Source organism: Pholcus phalangioides, unplaced genomic scaffold (genome assembly GCF_987345545.1).
Source record: "Pholcus phalangioides strain wild (caught in Gottingen) unplaced genomic scaffold, Ppha-v1.0 ptg000037l_1, whole genome shotgun sequence".
NCBI classification, from domain to species: domain Eukaryota; kingdom Metazoa; phylum Arthropoda; class Arachnida; order Araneae; family Pholcidae; genus Pholcus; species Pholcus phalangioides.
In genome coordinates this window covers 1,833,431-1,854,864 of record NW_028301624.1, presented here as the reverse complement: position 1 = coordinate 1,854,864, position 21,434 = coordinate 1,833,431, and the positions used below count along the sequence as shown (strand labels likewise).

The 21,434-nt window shown below is 36.7% G+C and overlaps 1 protein-coding gene across 1 annotated transcript; it reads left to right on the top strand.

Moving 5' to 3' along the window:
* Positions 1 to 384: 384 nt before the first annotated feature.
* Positions 385 to 19,808, top strand: BORCS6 (BLOC-1 related complex subunit 6). The gene is made up of 6 exons (XM_089253348.1): positions 385 to 471; positions 2,521 to 3,280; positions 3,446 to 3,621; positions 9,291 to 9,374; positions 9,983 to 10,059; positions 19,538 to 19,808. The coding sequence occupies exons 2-6, from the start codon at positions 2,596 to 2,598 to the stop codon at positions 19,593 to 19,595; spliced, it is 1,080 nt and encodes a 359-aa protein (XP_089109474.1). The 5' UTR covers positions 385 to 471; positions 2,521 to 2,595; the 3' UTR covers positions 19,596 to 19,808.
* Positions 19,809 to 21,434: the final 1,626 nt, after the last annotated feature.

Below are 21,434 nucleotides of genomic sequence, written 5' to 3'. Positions count from 1 at the left end.
AGAATAGAGACGGCCCTGGTTCGAGCCCCACAGTAGAAACAGTGGTGGTCGGCTGAGCCTATCTGCCCGTTAAAAAGTCTCGCCACAGAGAGCAACAGGCCTACAAACAGTACAAATATTCAGTCACTACACATCACTCACTTTACTTCTGAGATATAGATGGCAGCACTAAAAAATCATACACAACACTAGATACTCAGACATACAACACACTCAGACTGTTAGGTACACACACTTACACTCCCGGCACAACTCACTTGGTGGAAAATTGCCTATGGCGATAGACCTGAGTTGTGCTCGGTTTAAAAAAAAAAAAAAAAAAGTATTTTCCCGTGTGTAGAATCTCAATATCCCGTATTTCTCTCGAGGAAATATGGTCAGCTAACGTATATGGTATGCATGCGTTCAAGTAACCATAAATGCCCGTCAATCTCAATTGTAAACATATCAATAATTTTGCATCCTAACTTGGTAAGTTGCAAATTAGTTGGTCGATTATGAAATTGATCTGTATTTTCGTCTAATCTCATAGCTTGAATTGATCAATTATAATCAGCAATTAATAATCCATTGCTGGTTAAATGATATCAAATTTATATCTCAGATGTGGCCCCCACACATAAGGGGAGGCTTACAGGGCTGTAACCGAGACCCTCTTAACAGTATCGAGGATCCCTCCCCCCGGGAGAAGTAATGTTCTGAGGAACCCCTACACGACTGGGTGTACCACCTTTCAATGTACTTGTATACATATTATCAAAAATCAAGTGCATGATCTCGTAGAGGCCTCTTATATACCTGAGGCACCTAGGCCATGACAGGGTGGGTCAATGCTTTAAGACGGCCTGGAACTAACTCTCATTATTTCTTTTTTTTCATGTATAAATTTTTGTTATTGAGAGGCCCTGCCTAAGGTGTTGGTCAAAGTCTCTTCTCCAGGATTGAGGGGAATGGTGACCACTTTCATCACTTCCATTTTCCTTCACTGTTTTGATCACTCAAATGCTTGCAAACTCTCTAGGTCACTTATGTGCTTGCAAACTCTATCAGTCACTTATGTGCTTGCAAACTCTATCAGTCACTTATGTGCTTGCAAACTCTAGGTCACTCATTCTTGCAAACTCTCTCAGCAGGGTTTAAGCTGGATAAAAAATTCCTTTCGCAAAAAAGCGAAAATGGGGGGAAAAGCTTTAGCAAAAAATGCTAATGAAATGATTGATGGTTGGATGGCTACTCACTGTATGCATTTTTGTGAAAGTGGCTACTACTTCTTTCGCATTCTACGATTTTCTTTCGCATTTTGCGAAAAATGCGACCGTAGCTTAAACTCTGTCTCTCAGTCACTTATGTGCTTGTAAACTCTAGGTCACTCATTCTTGCAAACTCTATAGCTCACTCGTGCTTGCAGACTCTCTAGGTCACTCACACACTTGCAAATACTCCAGATCACTTTTCTGCTCACCCACATGCTTGCAAACTCTCTAGGTCACTTATTCTTGCAAACTCTCTCAGTCACTTATGGGCTTGCAAACTCTATAGCTCACTCGTGCTTGCAAACTCTATAGCTCACTCGTGCTTGCAAACTCTATAGCTCACTCGTGCTTGCAAACTCTCTAGGTCACTCACACACTTGCAAATACTCCAGATCACTTTTCTGCTCACCCACTCTTTTGATCCCTCACATGCTTGCAAACTCTCTAGGTCACTCATTCTTGCAAACTCTATAGCTCACTCATTCTTGCAAACTCTATAGCTCACTCGTGCTTGCAGACTCTCTAGGTCACTCATTCTTGCAAACTCTATAGCTCACTTGTGCTTGCAAACGCTACGTCACTCATGCTTGCAAACTCTCTAGGTCACTCAAATGCTCACCAATACTCCAGATCAATTTCCTGGTCACTCCCCCTGTAGATCATTCAGGCCATTTTTTAATTTGCCACTGACCTAGTCCTTTGCTCTCTTTTGGTCATTAACATGCTTGCTTATGCTGTTTAGATCATTCACTTGGGGCGGGGGGGGGGGGGCATGGGTTGAGAAACACCTACCTGGAGGGTGTACAGCAAGCCTTCATTTGGGGTGTCAGGGGGCCGTTGTCCCCCTGGCTTTTTAAAATACACTAAATGTGGTATAAATACAAATATATATATACATACATACATTGAGTACATGTTCTTTGCCCCTCCCCCCCCCCCCCGGAAAAGTTGAAATGACGGCCCTGGTGTACAGGCATATGAACAACCAAAAGAGTAACGTGGAGATAGAGGTGTGTTTACAGGGGTGGCGGCAAGTAGGATATAGCCCAGGGTGGCAGATTTTCAGAACAAGTGACCGAAAAAAAATTTGATGATAAAGGAAGAAGAGTGGCAAAATTTATGTCGCCCACAGGCAGCATAACTATGAATCCACCAGTTGCCACACAAATTTTGTGCTTTTACTTTACCTCCCAATGTGTAGGATGTAACATGGGTAATTTTACTGTGATATCAACTAAATGTGTAACGTTTTTCTCATAAATAATAGGTGAATTGAATCCCAAAGACTTAACATACATCAGAGTAGATTGTCTATCATAACGGAAAAAAAAATGTATATATCATGAACAAAGAGAAAGTGGTTGTCTCTGATCTTGACAATACAGTGCATAATCCTGATCTAGTGAAAAATTCGAATGTCGCTGTTCCAGAAATCGTAGACGATGAAGAGAATGACATCGAGGAGTGTGATGTAGACGTAATGACTGGCTCTTATGGGGAAATCTCCTTGGAACAGGAACTCATAGCGGCGGCTCAAGGTGGGTTTTGCGAAAGCAAAGACTCGCCTAGCAGTAAGACCACAGAGGAAGATGACGAGGACGAAGAAGAAGAGAAAAATGTCAGTCCCGAAAGTGATAAAAACTTGGTTCAAAACAACGATGACGTGCTGTGCTCCAAAGAGAATAGGCGTCCGAACAGTCTCGTTTTAGCTAGGAATGCTTCGGATGTAGACAGGGCGAGTGCCGCTTTGAAATTTTCCGGGGGTGCGGAGTGTCCAGATCCATGGAAAAAGATACACAAGAGTCAGCAGACGTCAGACAGTCAGACAACGAGCGTGGATGGCTCTCCCTCGTTCAGCTCAGAGGAATATGCCATCTGTTCCCCAAGGCATCATCGGACCGGAAGTGATACCAGTGGGCTGACAGATCTTCAGGGTACCATTACAGTCGATGGTGATATGGTGACTTTCGTGGCTGATGATCTGCAGGAAAAGATAAGGTTGAGCAGCCCAGTGTCGCGTTGGACAGGTCAGTAAGGGAAGTTTTATTAATATGGAGTATTTACAGTTTCATATTATGTATAAACCATACTTTAAAAATGTATGAAAGTTCTCTCTGTCTCTCACAAATTTTTGGCGAACAGTTTTTTTGATTATACAGTAGTAATTATTGATTGCTCTATTGATTTTTCAGATTCCCCATCTTATCCAGGTTCAAGATCATCGACCCCTAGTCTATATCGCCAAGCTCTACAACCGCACATTCCTATCATAGATGCTAGTGCAGTGGTAGACTTGGAAGTTCATGCAAGGAAAGTGGCTGCATGTGTGGATACGATGTTAGGAAACCTGAGCGGAACGCTACAAAGTGTATGTTGATGATAGTATTGACACCAAATTTTTACTCTTGGCAGGCATTTTCCGATAATATTTTATCAGTTCCTTGATATAACCTACGGCTTCACAAATCCCAAATGCCACGGTGACTAAAAATAGGCATTGGCAACAAATATTTTCTCTGTGTAATAACTAAATTGAAGTCTTAAGACAATGCAAAATTTTCAGAATTCAATTGAGCATTTCCACCAACATTAAGAACGGTCATTAACAGGCTCAAAATTAGGCTGGGAGCAATGAAGGCCCTGAGCAGAACCCCCCCCCCCCACAAAAAAAATATACACTTATTTCACATATTTCTCAGAAATTTTGAGTTTCTCATTTGAAGTAATCTTCAAAATTAGAAAGGGATATAACCAGTACCTCCTAGAGATAGAAAGCCTCTGAACACTGCTTGTGACGTCAGCAAGTAGTCCATCCTTACTCAGAATATTAAAAAAATGAATTCAGTTTCACGTGCTACCAGACCAGACCAGAATCAAACTTTAACTTCCATGCCCAGCCCAGAGGGCCGATTGTGGAATTACAGACGGCTCAAGAGGAGCCTATGAAGAATAGAAGAAATATGTAAGTTAGTTTGTGTGTGCATGTCAGTGGGAAGAAAAGTAAGAAAAATTTTGACAAAATCGGGAAAAATAGTCAAAATTTGGCCTGCAGGGTAAAATGCCACCAATCACACTTCATGTATCGCGACTCCTTGGCAGGAACCCCCTGATTGGCCAAAAAACAGATTGCTGCTATCTGATTGGTTGATAGCTGTTGAGCTTGAACAGACATGATGCAAGCCGAAAATTCCCTCGTTCAGGATGGAAAAAGGGGAAAAAACACCAGCCCTTGCGGGCTGTAACGCAAAAAACCCCTAGTTTTCTTGAATTTCAGTCTTTCTGGATGACTGGAAGCGACTTCATGATGATAGAAGCCGATTTCTTGACGCTATCTTGAAGCTGACGAATAAGCCTATTTAGGCTTAGTTCGCTGTTTTCGCCGATGAATTTGAGAATAAACGGCTGGATTTCCACAGCTAGTTCATCAACTGGATTAACACAACTGTCGACACTTGTTCCAGGAGAATAATCTGGAGATAGGAGCTCCAACCTATCTTTTTTCCCCTCTCTGGACGGGATTTTCGAGAGATTTTCCTTGATACTCACCTTGGGCTTGATCTTAGCAGCCTGGCTCAGCTTGACTTCTTTTCTGGCCTGTTTGTATTATTGCTTGCTATACGGTGAAAACCTACAATTACGGTAATTTGCCGTATGAAACTGCAAGCAATTACAACACTGAGGCGTATCCACTCCTCGTACATTGGGACACAGTCGTGACGGGTGTGGAAGTATACACTTGACGCATCTTTCACCAGCCTTGCATCCCGAGCTGTGATGGCCCCAATTTTGACAGCGATAGCAGATAATGTTCTTCTGACCATTGATGTTCTTGAACTTTTCAACCTTGATCTTTAGGTGGTCGATGACTCTGAGGTTCAGGATCCTTGAAGACTCCGGGGCTTGCGGGAGATCGACTCTCCAGATAGGAAGCTTTCTACCATCCCGTCGTCTTCTCAGCTGCTGAACCTTGGTTGCCTGGAAACCTAAGTCCTGTAAAGAGAGTAAAATATCCTCACTTGAGGAATCAATTTCCAGACCCTTGATGACATAAGAGTCAGGTTTGTCACAGTCCAAAAGATATGTGTGAAAGACAATATTATTTGCCTCACAATATCTTGATATGAGGCGGTGTTCATTAGCACATTCTGGAGTTACCATGACTTTATCATTCACGATCTTAGCTTGAAATCCAGAAGGGCATAAGGCATCCAGTTCTTTGGATATCTTTCTCCAATTCCCCAAACTGGAGATATGGATGGGCGGAATTTTTCTTTTTTGGCCTCGATTCACCATCATCGAGGGTAGCGGATTGTCGATGTCCCCCTCACTCTTCTTTATGTCATGATCCGGAACCATAGTAGTCGGCTCCAATGGTTGAAGAGGAATGGTTAGATCGCTTTCGCTAGTCTCAATTATTCCTGGCGAGGGAAAAGGTACAGGAGAGAAAATCGGCGCCATCGATTTTACTGTATGCTCCATCCTCTGCTTGAACTTCTTTCTTCGGGCAATGTTGCATGAATCATCCGGGCAGACCGTTGTAAGTGTAAGGAAGTCCTCAAACACTTGGTTGGACCTTTGCTTGCTCACAGGTGATCCCAGCTTCTCCAACTGCATCGCACTCTTGAATGTCTGTCTAAACAGCAGGTCATCCTTGCATATGCGTCTTGATTGAGGTATGTCAGCGATGACTTTTGCGTCAGTGACTAACGACTTAACAAGTCTAGTCACCAGGGCCATGATACCCGCTTTGTCATCCTCGGCCTCTTTTGTATCAGCATCACGATTTGAGAAAAGTTTATATCTCTTGGACAAGATAATCCAATCCTTCGTATGACTTGGAATTAGTGACTTATGGAGATAGCAACAGTTTAAAATATTGCCAGCCATAATCACAGCAAAATTTTCCAGGAATTACCTTCGATAGTTTCACGTGCTGGTATCATTGTTGTACAGAAAAGAAACAATCGGGCTCAGAAGTGACGATTTCTATGCCCCACATCCAATCATCATGTGGTATTTGTAAGCCAACCAGGAAGATTCTACATCAAAATAAGAAAAAAAGAAATAGGATGCTGTGGTTCAAAATGTGGCAAACTTGCTAGGTAGTCTTAATGACATTGCAGAGGAACTTGGCAACCTGCACGGAGGCCTTATATCTCTAGGAGGTGCTGGTACAACTTTTTCTGAACATACTCCTTTTGAAGCCCCCCCCCCCCCCCCCCGCGAAAAAGTATGCCCATGGCCGTGTAATTGAATGCTATGTTCCTGGTCAACAAGGCCCAGAAAACAGAAAAGCATGTAAAAATATAAAATATTCAGGTCATTTTCCTCAGAAAAAAAAATTATTTTTGCTCTTGGGAAATTTTGGCTACTTCTACACTACTTTATCACATACCAACTCTGGTCATATCACTATATAGCAATTTACTATAGATCGTGTTGGGTCAGAAATAAAGGCGCCACCTATCAGTGATTGCCTCAGAATCGCGGTAAGTAAAGAAACTTGTTATCTATGTTCTTCCCACCGATCGAACCCTTAAACTTGGCAATAACCTTCATGGTAGCTGATGAGCATCTTACCATTGCACCACTCGAGCCAAGGTTGAAGCTACAGCCGCATTTTTCACAAAATGCGAAAGAAAATCTTAGAATGCAAAAGAAGTAGTAGCCACTTTCGCAAAAATATGTACTGGAGGCACGAAATGAGTAGACATCCATCCATCAATCATTAGCATTTTAAGCTAATGATTGATTTAGCTTCATTAGCTTTCATTAGCTTCTAAAGCTTTTTTTCCCATTTTAAATTTTTTGTTGAAGGAATTTTTTTATCTAGCTTAAACCCTGACTCGGGTGCTAATTTTCGGCACCTAATTTGTTTCCCGATTTGTCAAGCCCTGATAAACTAAACACACTGTTTCTGCAGTTGTCTTTTTTTTTAAAATTAAGTCATTTTTGTAATGTGTCATATGTAAAATAACGGTGTCTCTTCCAATCATTGAAAAGACACAAAGTCCAAAAAAAGTTCAGAAAATCATGGCCCCTTATCAGATTTTCCCACCATAGATGGAAATACAGGGTGTTCCCCTCCCCATATCAGTGTCAAAGTCGACTGATCTGAATTACGTGCATATATATACATCTTTGTGCTCCTAGCCTTTCAAGTCTTATCTTTTCACATGTTGCTAATCGCAAGAGCCAGAAGATAGATACCCGCAATCATGCCATGGTAATTGGCTTAGGATGGTTTTCTCTAATTTTCCAACTTTGAAGTGCAAATAGGAGTCTGGCCATCTTAAGAGCATTACAGGGCCCCTAGGCCAAGTGATCTTTCTGAGGTCCTTTCCCGGCAAATTCTCAAAATCTCATTTTTGTGAGGCAACCCTCTCATGTTGAGGCCTTCCAGGCTGAGCCTGGTTAGACCCATGCATTAGGATGGCACTGAGTTGGTTCCCACTTAAAGAAAGTCACCACAGTAAGCAGCAGAAACAACCAGGGTTTCTATGTCGCAAAAAAAAAGTTGTCATGTGCCTAGGGATAATATACAAATATATAGCCAGCAACAGGCAAATTTGCCCAATGAGGTTGCTGAAAAATTATTCCCATAAAAAATATGGCTGTCAAATATCACCAAAATACCCAATATACACCAAAAATAGTAATAATAGTTATTAACATAATGCACTGCCCATAAAAAATATTACGTTTGCCTTATCTGAGTATGGATATCCAACGATTTATCCCGCTATGTTTATCGAACTTCTTTTTGAACGTATCAATTGTGTTAGAAGTCCCAACCCCTGGGTTAAGCTATTCCATTTATTAGCTACCCTATTAGTGAAAACTCCCAGGAACAACACAATTTGGAGTTGTCCCTTACTAAACGACACTGATGGCCCCTTGTAGAAGTCGTTTATTGACGGTGCATTCATAACTCATGATCCATCCTGTTGAAAATTTTGAACACTTTGATCATATCCCCCCCCCCCTTCCCGTTCCTCCAATGTAAACATGTTCAAGAAATGAAGTCTTTCTTCATAACTCCAGCCCCATGTGCCAACAAGCACACACGTAGCTCTTCTTTGCACCCCCCTTCAATCAAGTCAATGTCCCTCTGTAGGTACAATCTAAAACTTAACAGCATACTCATGGCCCTTATATTGTAGAGCAGGGCCCCTAGGCTACTTTACAGCACGTCAACTCTGGTCATATATAGCTGTACGGCAATTTCCAACCAGTGGTGGGAAATGAAGATGCCATCTGCAGAGAGAACTTGTTTCTGATGTTCTTTGCCTGGATTCGAACCATAAACCTTGACGGTAACATTCATAGTGGAAGATAAGCAGCTTACCACTGCGCAACTTGTGTACAGGGTTTCTAGGCTGGGATCTTTATCGTACCTCCCCCCCCAATGCCAGACTTTTCATGGGCCCTTCTGTAGTAAATTTATAGCATGAAAAACAAAAAAATTATGGTAATTGTCCAGGGCCCTTGGGCTGGAGCCCTGTCAGCTCCACCGTTGGGGGACCCATGGGCATACTCTAGTGTAGGATGAACCAGGCCTTCGGAAAGTGGAAGAATGACTTTAGGAGAATGCAGAGATCTTTTTAAGAATGAAACGGAGCATTCTGTTCATTTTTTTTGACCACCGCTGAACAATGTTTAAAAAACCTAAGCCTCTCATCAATGAGAATTCCCAAATCTGTGACCCTAGATGCATCTCGGATAATGCTGGCCACAAGTGCCAAATTTTATTGCAAAATACTTCTATTTCTTTAAACTGTACCAAAGTTGTTACCATTAATACATATCAACTTGTTTGTCATTTCCTGGCACAATAATGCAGTTAGTAATGCATTCGATGTCACTGCTATAATGAAAAAGTCCAAAAAAGCTCATTCGGCTGATCAAAAGAAGGTTATGGAAAATTCATTGTGAATTGCTCTTTGGATATGTGTTAGACACCCAGAATAACGGCTTAATTCCTGGCAAGTTAACATGTTTTCATCTATTCTTGCTTCATTTTTTTCCTTGTTGCAGATATCCTCATTGACGGTTGATTACATGGAGACCTACGAGAAAGCAGTTTGTAAGACATGTGACACTGTCGACACCGGTATAAAGGTAATTCCTTCGATTTTCGATATGTATGGTCAAGCATTGGTAAATTTACAATTACTCTTCCTGTCGACCAAACTTGTCAGAATAAACTTACACTATAAAAAGAGTGAAGCGTTAAAAAAAAATCCCCCATATCACTCTCACACTACTTAACCGCTTCAGAAGTTTGGAATGAATACTTTAAATCAGCTGTTCTCAACTTGTGCTTCCCAAGGCCTTGGAGCTCTGTGTACACTTCCCTGAGGCTCCGCAGCCTCCAAAGGAAAATAAAATAAATTTTAAATTTGATAAATAAATAAAAAAAGACATGCAAGCATTTTGTTGAACAAATGGTCAAGTGAAGGGTGAGCATTCTGCTGGACAAACAACGCATCTGTGATTTGGTGCCTTTTTTGGCACTGGAACTGCCTCCTGCCCTCTAGTTGTAGTCCTGATCAAAAGGTTAAAACAATTCAGTTTATCATGCAGAATTTCTTAGTTTTAGTGACTAATTTATCACAAGAATTAATTGGCAGCATTCATTTTCGGTAAATTTCTGTTGCTGTAAAATCGATTTAATGATATGAATATCGCAGTCCACATTAGTGTAGTTACACTGTTTTATTTTTCAGACTATGTATCAGGTGATGGCCAAGTGTGAAGAATTGAGCAATGCTGTGAAGCCGTTGTACAAACTCTCACAGGACATGTATCCTTTGATAATTCCTAGTTCAACATTGAAAACTTGCAGTGTTTTATTATACACTATAAAAATTTGGAATCGGCATGGACCCATGATAAAAATGCGTTTATTTGCTGCGATTTCCTGCATAAAATAAATTTAAAAAGGATCTGAATTTATTAGTGCAGGTATAGATTCCCATGTACTATGTGCAGCTTTCCCCCCCACCCAAAGTTAGAAAGTAAAACTAAAGATACTTACAAAAGATAACAGGTGGCATATAGATGCGAGTAAATGACATTTTTTTTCTTCTTAAAAACGTGATCAAGAGACCAGAAGTTCAGGCAAAATGCCATATATGCCTCTTTTTTTTGCCTATTTTTTAACTTTTTTTTTTAAATGCCTTTAATGAACTTTTCCTGTCATAAATGCCTATTTTAATGCACTTTTAAGTTTATTAGTGAATTTCAGAGGCCATAATCTGTAAAACTTAGATATTGTGAGCATTAAGAACAAAAAAATTACACTTTTCAAAATTTTCCAACTCTTAGTATCAATTATCATTAGAAAACCACCTTTTCTAGCCAAACGCGAATGAGTGATCTGAGAGATAGGAAACTTGATGTTGCAATGCATTAACTTTGCTTTGACTGTATTTCAGATGAACACAGCCCATGTTAGAAATGCAGAGAAAAATTAGAAATTTTTGTTTCTTCATGCACTGCCCATAACATGTCTCACTCAGGCATAAGACTGCATTGTATAACATGTAGCTGACCAATGACTGTCCCAAGAGGTCATAAGGTTAGGAGCAGACAGGGCTCTGGGGACCCATGTTGTTTGATTTTTTTATGCTATAAATGCACTGCAAACAACCATATGACTATTTATTTTATATTCATATTTGGTATCTGATTAAATTGACCAGAGTCGCTCCCAGGGGTGAGCGCCCAGATGCGGGTACCATACGGTACCCCATGCTTGAAGTATTCCTGCATATATGGTAATATTAAAAAAAGTTAAATTTTTTTACAAAAGTAAAACAAGGTAGCTATGTTTCAATTATAGAAATGATAATGATTATTCCAAATAATACGACCAGGGTTGGCAAGGTTTTGTACAGTACTGCCCAAAACCCTCCTGTCCTAAACTGTCCAACACCTCCTATTTATAACTATAAGTGAAAACTTTTGCGATTTGATGAAGAGGTAATTTTTGTAATCAAATATTAAACTTTATATTATATAAATTATATTAATTACATTAAATATAATAAAATTTTGAAATTCAAAACATTATATGTAAAGGGTTGTATGACTGATATCAGGTTATCAAACAATTGAAACTGAACTATCTTGAGGTTAGATATTAGATTAATGAAAACATGAAAGATACAAGAATGGGATGAAAATTTGTCACATGAAAATTAGAAAAAAGCAATAGATATGACTACAGAATGAAATTAAACTTAAGTAATAACCGAGCACTAATAATCAAGTGCAGCTGCCCCTTTTAACATTCGATATCTCATAACTAATTTAGCTGCCCTATCTGTGCCAAGATGATTTCTAAGATAAAAAAATTTTGAAAATATTCTTTCAATTAATGCATAACTTGGGGAACATGAAAATAAAAAAACAATGTGTTAAAGACAGTCTTTTGATAAGTCGTCTTCCAGTGTTTTCCATATTGCTGTCCTCCAAGTGATAGAATTGCAAATATAGCTTGAATTTATTTGGTGAAATATTAGCTTTTAGCCTCGTAAGAGCAGTAATTTAAATTTAACAAAAACTTTGGGTCTTGAAGTCTTTCATCATCATATAGGCATTATCAGTGTTTGTGAAATTGTGTTCTGTTGGTCATGTGTAGGTGCTACATAGTGGCCTCATTTTCTTCAGATACTTGCCTTTATTTATAATTAGTTTTTAAAAATTGAGAATGTAAAATAGAAATATCAATTTAAAATTTAAAGAAAAAAATTTGAGAAGTCAAAACAGAACAATTTGCATGAAATAAACACTACACAATTGATATTTATTCCCATCATTATATTGCTATCTAATAAAAAATAACAATTATGTTGAGTTTCAAAGTAATGCAATGATTATAACTGTTATTATGCATATTTGGTACCTTCAATATAATGTATTTTTTAAAAGAAAAGTTTTTGGACAGATTCGGCAAAGTTTTGGACAAGCACAGTCCTAAATACAGTACCTGCTTCATAATCATACATGAAAAATAAGATGTGAAATAAGATTTATAACATTATTAAAAATTTAAAACAGTGTTTATTTAAACATTTATATGAGTGATATTAATTTACTATCAGATTTCCAGCTTGAAACCATCAATTTGGTGAAACAATTAACTTAGAAAAAAAACCAAATGACACCTTTTTGAAATAGTTTTGATTTAGTTAGTTTTATTTTCTGCTAGTATTTTTTTTTAAATATGTTAGTATCATGAAAAAAAAAGAAAAAAAAATCCAAAGTTTTCCACGTAACATTTTGAAACTTGGAGGTTTTGGACAGTTTCAGACACTTTAGGACAGTTTTGGACAGTTTATCCCGCATGTCCTGTCCAAAACCCTAACCCTGAATACGACGAATAAATAAAAATTATTCGAAACTCGAAGCCCACAGATCATTTTCTCTAGGTCTGGTGATGGTGGCCCTGGAATTGACTTAATTTGGAGGGTCCACTAGCATTTTATTTTTGGATTGAAATCAATTTAACTTTGATAATAATGTAGTTAATATAAACTTTAATTAAAACAGTAGACGGATTAAGTGCAACTAATTTTTCAGCTAGTTTTGAACTCTTAATATCTTAGTTTCTAGTTAGTTATTTTTTCTTCCTTCCATAAATTATAAATGTCTTTTAGTGCCTATTTTTAGCATTTTTAGTGCCTGTTTGCCTGCCTATTTCAACCATTTTTAGTGCCTGATCTTCCGGGGTCTAGTGATCAACAATAGCCTCATTGCTTAAGCAGGGGTGGGAACTCTGCACCAAAATTAACATCTTGCGCCATTCTGCTCCAATAGTGTAATTACGTATTTTTCTGCGTCAAATAGCGGATTTCGAAGGACGCCAAAAATTTTTTGTTCCTTCTTGCCGCGAACTATTCTTTCTGAGAAGAGTGTGTTTTATTCCACTGTAATCTAACCATCGCCTTATTTAAACTGTCGTCCAGTGCATCAGACTTTCCATCGCGAAATCCCGATATTATCCGTGATCGTGCAACTGAAGATGATTTGCAATGGTCTTTCAGTTTTAAGGCATCCGACTACGTTGAAAACGTCATTTTGGAAGAAAATATGGATTTTAATTTTTTTATTTTTTATAAAAGCCCTATTTGTTGATATTCCAAAACAGGCCTTGTTTTGCTTATATGATGCTTAGAATCAAAGTTACGTTCACTTTAGTGTTGCGTTTTTACATACAAGTAATACACGAATAAAGACTTTAAACGTGTTTTACGAAGAATGTTATTTTTGACATTTTACTTGACTTTGTGACATGATTTGTAAAAATTGATGCATTGCATCCTTACAAAATTTTAATATGATATTTTGCTATATATTGTTGAGGTTATGAACCAAAATCTAAGGTCTATCACATATATTTTTGGTGTGTGTAATTACAGTGTTTTTTTTATAGGCAAAATGTAGGATGAAATTTCAAAAAATTCACACGTACATAAATGTATTTGGGTGTAACTTATGAGCATATCATGCAATCTTTTAAATTTTGGTTCATAACCTGCAACATTACAGCTAAATGCACTGTGAAAATCGCAAAGCATTTCATTAATAAAATTTTTTGCAATCGTGTTTCGAATATCACATGAATTTTGCCTAAAATTTGACGTAAAAATAACTTTTTCATAGAAAATATAATAGATAGACCAAAATTTGTCACTGTTTTCACCATTTCGAGACACTTTCTATCAAAAAATTTATTTAAAGTTCACTCCAGAGCCATTTTAAAGAACAGTGACAAGAAACGTAATCGGATACCGTAAAGCGCAAATGCGAGTCAGTTTCCGTTTAAAAAAGAAAGTCTGCACTGGAAGCAGCAGAAATTACTGTAGTCAATCGTCATTGCGTCAAATCCTGATGTTTCGTGAAAAAAAATTGCACTCTGGGAGTAAAAAGCACATGTCCGCCAATTGCTAATTTAGAAACTTTGCTGAATAATAAGCATTAAATCGCCAATGTTGCAGAATAACGAGTGTTATTCTGCTGAATCGCCAAACATTGTGTTGATTCTTCCGAAATTCTCTCCCATTTTACAACAATTTCTTTCCGAGTAAAAAATTTTCTATATAAGTTTTCAATTTTTTTAAGCCCATTTGAAAGGCTGCTGTTCCAGACAGCAAATAGTGCTCTCAGTAAGCAAAAACCATCTTTAATAGACTGGTGCGAAAAACTTTATGACAGCCGCTCTTTCAAACAAGGAGCCTGAAACAACAAAAAACAAGCTGATGAAAAGATGTTTGATAAAAAAAAAATGCAGTAGTTTTATTTTGAAAAGGGGTGAGGGTTAACGAAAATATTGTTAATTTCACTACTCCAATTTATAAATATCTGCTCCAAATCCTATATTTTGCTGCTCCAAATCCTCAATTTGCTGCTCCAAAACTGCTCCGAAATGGACTTTGTCACTTCCCACCCCTGCTTAAGATTTGATTGCTCGTGAATGAAATATGCATATATTGAAAAGGGAATCACATTGGAATATTGCCAAATAATACAAATGTAATAGGTTTCAAATATACAAATGTAATAGGTTTCAAATATACAAATGTAATAGGTTTCAAATATACAAATGTAATAGGTTTCAAATATACAAATATAATAGGTTTCAAATATACAAATGTAATAGGTGTTCTTTGATTCAAATCAGAAATTGTATCGCTTTTCAGTTTTTTTTGGGTATGTAGGCCATGGGTTTTATTAATTTTTCTTTTGGTTAAAGGGTTCAAAAACTCATTTGGTGTCAATTTTTTGAGTATCAAAAACTTCTATCTAGATAGAAAAATTCATTTTGTATTAACTACTTCATGGACTATTGGGATTACTTCATTGTGCAGTAACTAGCATTCATCATTCAAAGTTATGGTGCACATTTTGTGTGTAGGTAAAACGACAGTTTGCATAACAAAGCAGTTGTATATATAGGCCTAATCTAGGTTTGGTGATTCAGATGCTACCCAATAGCATTCAATTGTCTTCTGTACTTTTAAGACATGCAGAGGCATAAACAATGTTTGCAAAGAGCTAGAAATGAAAGTGTTTCATTTGCTAAAAACGATGATGCGTGAATTGAACAGTAAAATGCAAATGAATCCCTTTAAAAAAAGAATGGACAGTTCAGTAAAACCATCCACTTCACTGACTTATTTATATTGGACCTCGCAATTTACACATTTTGCACTGTGCTTTTGGAAGTGGTCTTGAAGGAGCGTCATTCTTAAAAATATTAACTTGTCTTCATAATTTGCTGTGCATTGAAGAAGAGCATTGACAGACAGACTAGATGTAAGAAGACTCCTTGAAAAAAAAAAAGAATTTAATATATTGTGAGGAGCGACAGAAATTAATTATCTGTGGTTGTTAGTATGCTGTTTTGGCCCAAAAAGTTTTTTGTTACTAAGTAATTTCTGTTGTTTTGCAAATCTAATACTTTTCGTACTCGAACCTGTCATACGTTTTCTAATTTTTGAGATGTAGCCCTGAATCACAGTATTAGTTAAGAGCAGTGATTTCTCTTTTCTTATTATGCAATAGTTGGTATATCTGTTTTGCCTTTGGGACCCGAACATACGGCTGAGAATGTATAGTATTAATTAATCAGTCATTTGCATTAAAGTATTTCCACTATTGCAACACAGTGAAAAATAAGTCACTCACTTTGACAAGAAACATAACAAACAATAAAATAAAGTTTGGTTACTCACAATCTTGTATTTAGGGCTTGGGAAGACTTTTTAATCATATTGAGAAAAATTATTACTTGCTCAACTCCAATCAAAACACCACCAGTGACTTTAGTGCACTAAAAATTATTAGCTTGTTATTCTCACGGAAAGACTAACCATCCCCTAGGCTCTCACTATATCCTTATCAGATCAGGACCCCAGAGCAAGTGTGAGAGATTCCCTTTCTTAATAAAACAAAGAACTTTACTTCTGGTTTCTTTGTCTCGAGTCCAATTCCTCAAGGTAGGCACCTGATTGGAATCCGATTTTTTGATTGGTCAAAAAATTAAAAACTAAAATGTCGTGAGCTGAAGATTTTTTTGGAAGAGTCTGGGAATGTCTGTGGTATCAGCGCAATTCAATAAACTGTAAATGTCTGTGGTCTGTGACTCAAATCAGTTCTTCAGCTCTAACTGGAATTTATATCGATGTTCTTGCAGCTTTGCCATATCGATGACAGTTTTTGTATTTTTGTCAAGTTTTGCTCTTTCCATTCTAGTGTTAAGCATTATTCTACATCTCACCAGTCGATGATCACTTCCTGTATTGAATTTGTTGAGAACACTGCAGTCGTGGATCATATGCTTCTTATTAGATAGGATGTAGTCGATCTCATTTGTTGTTCCAGTTGGGCTTCTCCAGGTCCACTTTCTTAAAAAATGAATTCATGATGCATAACTGTTCAGCCTCTGCAAATCCAATGAGTCAGTTTCCTGTGTCGTTTCGTACACCGTAACCATGACTTCCAATTGAGCTTTCACCATTTCTTCTCTCTCCAATTCTGGCATTGAAGTCACACCCATTACTATTTTGATATGATGGTTTCCTTTACTATGCATCTCGTCTAATTTTTCATAAAAGTCTTCTACTTCTTCAGAATAGCTTGTTGTTGGTGCATAGACTTGGATAATCTGTATCCGGTATCTGCTTGATATTTGTATAACCAACTTTGCAACTCTATCAGATGCACTATCTAACTCAACTATGTGATTTTTCCACTTTTTATGAATGAGAAATCCTACTCCACTGGTTCTTCCATTATCTGTTCCTCTGTAGTAAAATACGTGCCCACTGGCAAGTTAGATTTTCTCCTCTCCTTTTCTTCTTATTCACAGATGTCTAAGACGTTCCAATTTATTTTTTCTAATTCTTTCAACTGCTACAAATGATTTTCTGAAGAAAGAAATTGTCCGTTATACGTGGCCAAGGTCCTATGGCAGCCTTGTCTAAACCAGTGATTCTTACCACCCTTTGTCTTTATGTCTTGCTGGTTGCTGCCATAACCAGGTACACTCAGACTGCTGGGAACTGAGGGCCTTAGTTTATAGACAAAGTTCATATTTCTCTTTAGAGGGTTTTTGGCCGTAATCTTCCATGCTGGCCAGTGTGGGTTGGAGAAAGCCCATCCGCGTCCATTCACCAACATATGCAGGCTGTACTATGAGAAGGGGCATATTGGACTTTAAGCCTCTACTCCCTAGTCGATTCCTTCAAGTCCTCATAATGAAGCAATTGAAGGGTCTTCTCCTAGTCAACAAGTAAAAACTATTCAACAGCCCTGATTTCATAGTAATATTTTATTTTTCTCCAGAAACTTAAATTGATCAAATTAATGAATGATAGTTGCATAATATGACTACGTGCTTTTGGATTTTTTAATCAAGTACAAATTTCAATACTGTTTTAAACGTAGAATGATCTATTCTTAGATGAAATCGGTAAGATAAATGGGATTCTTAGTAGTTATGCTAATGCAATTTTTTTAAAAGCAAGATATCTAGTGCTTAATATAGTCTACAAGGTAAAAAATGAGAACTATGACTGTTATAAAAACTATTTAATACCCCTAATAAGTTAGCATTTCAAACTTGGAATTAAAAATGAGTAAATATAGAATTTAAATTTAAATCTGTTTCAAATAGAAAAAAATCGAATTTATTTTTGTTTTTTTTTTTTTGTTGAGGAAATCATGATTTTTATCAAACCTGGACTTAATATTAGCAGAAATTTTATAACAATAGTTTTCCCTCTATGCATATAAATAAATGTCTGTTCCATGTATGACTATGCACTTATTTTATTGTTTATGAAGTTCAGTGTTATCCGAAAAATTAGTATTGGTCTGATTTCAAATCTAATCAAATTTATTCATTTCCAACATACAGAGATTTAGATTAGTTTAAAAAAAACATATTTATCATCCAGAGGCTGTGATGCCTGTACTGATGATTGAAAATTTACATGATAATTAATGAATAAAATATATAAAGCATACGACATGAACAGAAACATTAAAAAAAAGACACATATACAACATAAAAGAGAAAAAATTATCACTGTCAAATAAAAAAAATACGTAAAGATAAAAAATCAAGAACGAAAAAACATTCACACCACAAAAAAGACAAAGTTCTTAATGCATGGCAAGAAATGTAAAATAAAACAAAACATTAGATGAAAAAAAATATGAAAAAAATGAAACTCGCACATACATAGATAAACACAAACAAGAACGATTTTTTTTAATTGAAAAAATATACATAATTAAAGTACCAAAGCTAAATTGAATAAATTTTATTGCTCCTCCTAAAGGTCAAAATAAGAATCTGCATCGTCTATTGAAATTAATAATTTGAATAATGTTTTTTTAAATACCGCGTGTGTGGGCATATTTTGTATTTCTACTAGTAGTTAATTATATAATTTCTGAGCTAAATAATAAAAATGTTTACAAAAAATTTCTTTCCTTAAAGTAGGAATACGGTAAATCATATGAAGTCTTCGCTCAGAAACATCTTTTAAACTGCATAAACCTTTATTACGGCTTAAGAAAAGAATAATACGAAAAAGAGTATTATGGCGTAAAGGAAGTAGATTAAGATTTCTAAAAATTGTAGAAGACTGACCATTTCTATATATAAAAGGTATCTTTAGAATTTAATATTGTTTGATATAGGGAGCTGATATGTTGTTTGTTATAGGATTTTTGTTAGGGAGCTAGCTTCTGATTGTGCTTCTGGGTTCGAATCCCAGGTTGAGCATGGATGTCTACTAACACTAACAAATTCCCTGGACAGATCGTAACGATCTCTTGGGAATACGTGCTGATCACGTTATTATTATATTGTTCAGTCATTAGATTGTGTTTTATTCTGCATAAGTTAATGTTTCAACTGGAAGTTTAAAAACAAAAAAATCGGATTCAAATCAAAGAAGTCTGATTTTTTTTAATTAAAAAAAAAGCGTGATTGTTATCAACCCTAACGAGTATTTCGTACACCATGGCTTTTATTGCTTATGGAAAAAAAAAGTACAGCCCCAATTTCTTGCATGAAGCAGTGATGGACAGCGTCTCCAACTGTCTTTGCCCCAGGTTTCCTCAATCATGTCTTCGTGTATGAGTGTGGTTTGTTTTGCCTCTTGCCGTTTAAAATTTTTTTGTCTTGTTACATGAGTTGTTTTTTTATTGTATAGTAAATATTTGATTTCCCTTGTGAAGTTCCTTAACCACCCGATCAGTAAGGATATCAAGAAAGTACTTGATCACTTCGAAAATGCAGTCGAACACAAATCTTAGTACGAATCCCACATGATTATGTACGTATAACGAATCATATTCTTGTACAGAAGTTTGTTCGAGTTTTTTCTGCTTGTGTGAAAATGTGTTATTTATTGAAATAAATTATGATGTGTTAACTTATCATTCATTTTATGTTGCCATGTATATTTTTGTTATTATATATTCATAATTATGTTAAACATATGAATAAACAATGAATTTACAAACATTTAGCCTTTTCTATTCTGCATCCTGATTCTTCCAGAAGATCGAGCGTTAAACGATTTCCGTGAATCATATGCAGTGGTTGAAAATTTGTGGTACATAAAATCTTTTGTGAGCTGTACCCAATATCCGCCCCTCAAAAAAAAATTCAGTTGAAAAATATGTCTGCAACCAAAGCACAAGTATATTAAAGAGCATCTTTTTTGAACTAATACGATTCTGAACAGCAAATAATCCCTGCTGTATGGTTTTTTTTTCAATTTTTTCTTTTGTTAGCCACTGAAAAAAAAAGAAAGAACTTTACTGTTGTTTTCATCACATTTTTTAAGTTTACTTATGTTTTTATTTTTATTTCTAATACAGACAGATAGACCATCTTGTTGGGATAGTTTGTGCTTTTTCCCAAAGGGATGGACGGTCTCGGAGATATATCTAATACAGCATACCCCAAAGCAGAATGTTTAGCACTGTTCTGTAACGAGCCCTCGGCTGACTGGAAATGTTCTGCGGTAAAAAAATCCCCATGCTGTAAAATAGTGGTTTTTTTCACTTTTTCTTAAAATTCTTCCAAATTGTTCTGCAGTAGCGCTAATTGTTCTGCGACGTACGTCACAGATTTTGGCACATTCTGCTTTGGGGACAGCATACCCTCCTGGTAATTATGTTTGTTCCTTTGCACAGGTCTTCAACATCAGGGGTGAAAAATCTGCTACAATTTCTGACGTCTGCTATATTTTGCTACAATTTCTGGCCGTTTATTGAGAAAATGCCAAAATTATTAAATTCTGCGTCATCTTGTGCCAAAAATGCAATTTTCCCTTAAGAAACTTTGAAATTGTATCACAATAGCAGTTGATTTTTCGATAACATCATTTTCCTTCCCCGCCACAAATAAAATTAGCTTGAGGGCCCCCCTCCCCAGGATGCGGCACCCAGGCTTCCGACAACGTATAAAATAGGGTCAAACTATGCAAATTGCCGCTGATCCACAGAGCAATGAAAAAAAACCCCCCTTCAATTGCTGTTTCCAGCTATTTCTTTTACCAAAAAAAGTTGACTCCCTTTTGATTTATGTGTGCCTTACATTATTTTTTAAATTGCGTCAATTTTCCCTGATGTGATTTGATGAAACATTTGTGTATCCTTTAACAGAATGGAAAAGTTTGCGAAAGAACATACAGTAGAACCTCTTTATAATGGACACCCATGGGATCAAAACTTTTGTCCACCAACGGTGAGTGTCTGTTATTGGGGAGGCACGATATACAGTAGAACCTTGTTCGTGCAACATTTGGATTCATTCCCAATTGGTTTCTATATTTTACTGTGTGTAATAGTCATACACTGGTGGGTTTGCATAATCATCAATCGTATTGATAAAGAAATTTTGATTAAATTTTGCTTCATTTATCACCGATTATGCATAATTCTCATATAAAGTAGGAAACTCTGATAAATATAGCAAAATTTATAACCTTTCTTCTCTTCATTAAACCAATTAATTATTTTTACCCGTACATGATACGTGCACTACACATATTTTGAAATAAAATTAAAAGTGTGAAGAGAAGAAATAAACGTTCAAAACAACATTATCTGTAATGTTGGCTTTCTTCACACATATCAACAAGT

What these genes read in the sequence shown, in the direction of transcription:
- BORCS6 (XM_089253348.1), top strand. Translation starts at nt 2,596, where the DNA reads ATGAACAAAGAGAAAGTGGTTGTCTCTGATCTTGACAATACAGTGCAT. An exon ending in CCCAGTGTCGCGTTGGACAG is followed by an intron (nt 3,281 to 3,445) that starts GTCAGTAAGGGA and finishes TTGATTTTTCAG; the next exon opens with ATTCCCCATCTTATCCAGGT. An exon ending in CTGTCGACACCGGTATAAAG is followed by an intron (nt 9,375 to 9,982) that starts GTAATTCCTTCG and finishes TTTATTTTTCAG; the next exon opens with ACTATGTATCAGGTGATGGC.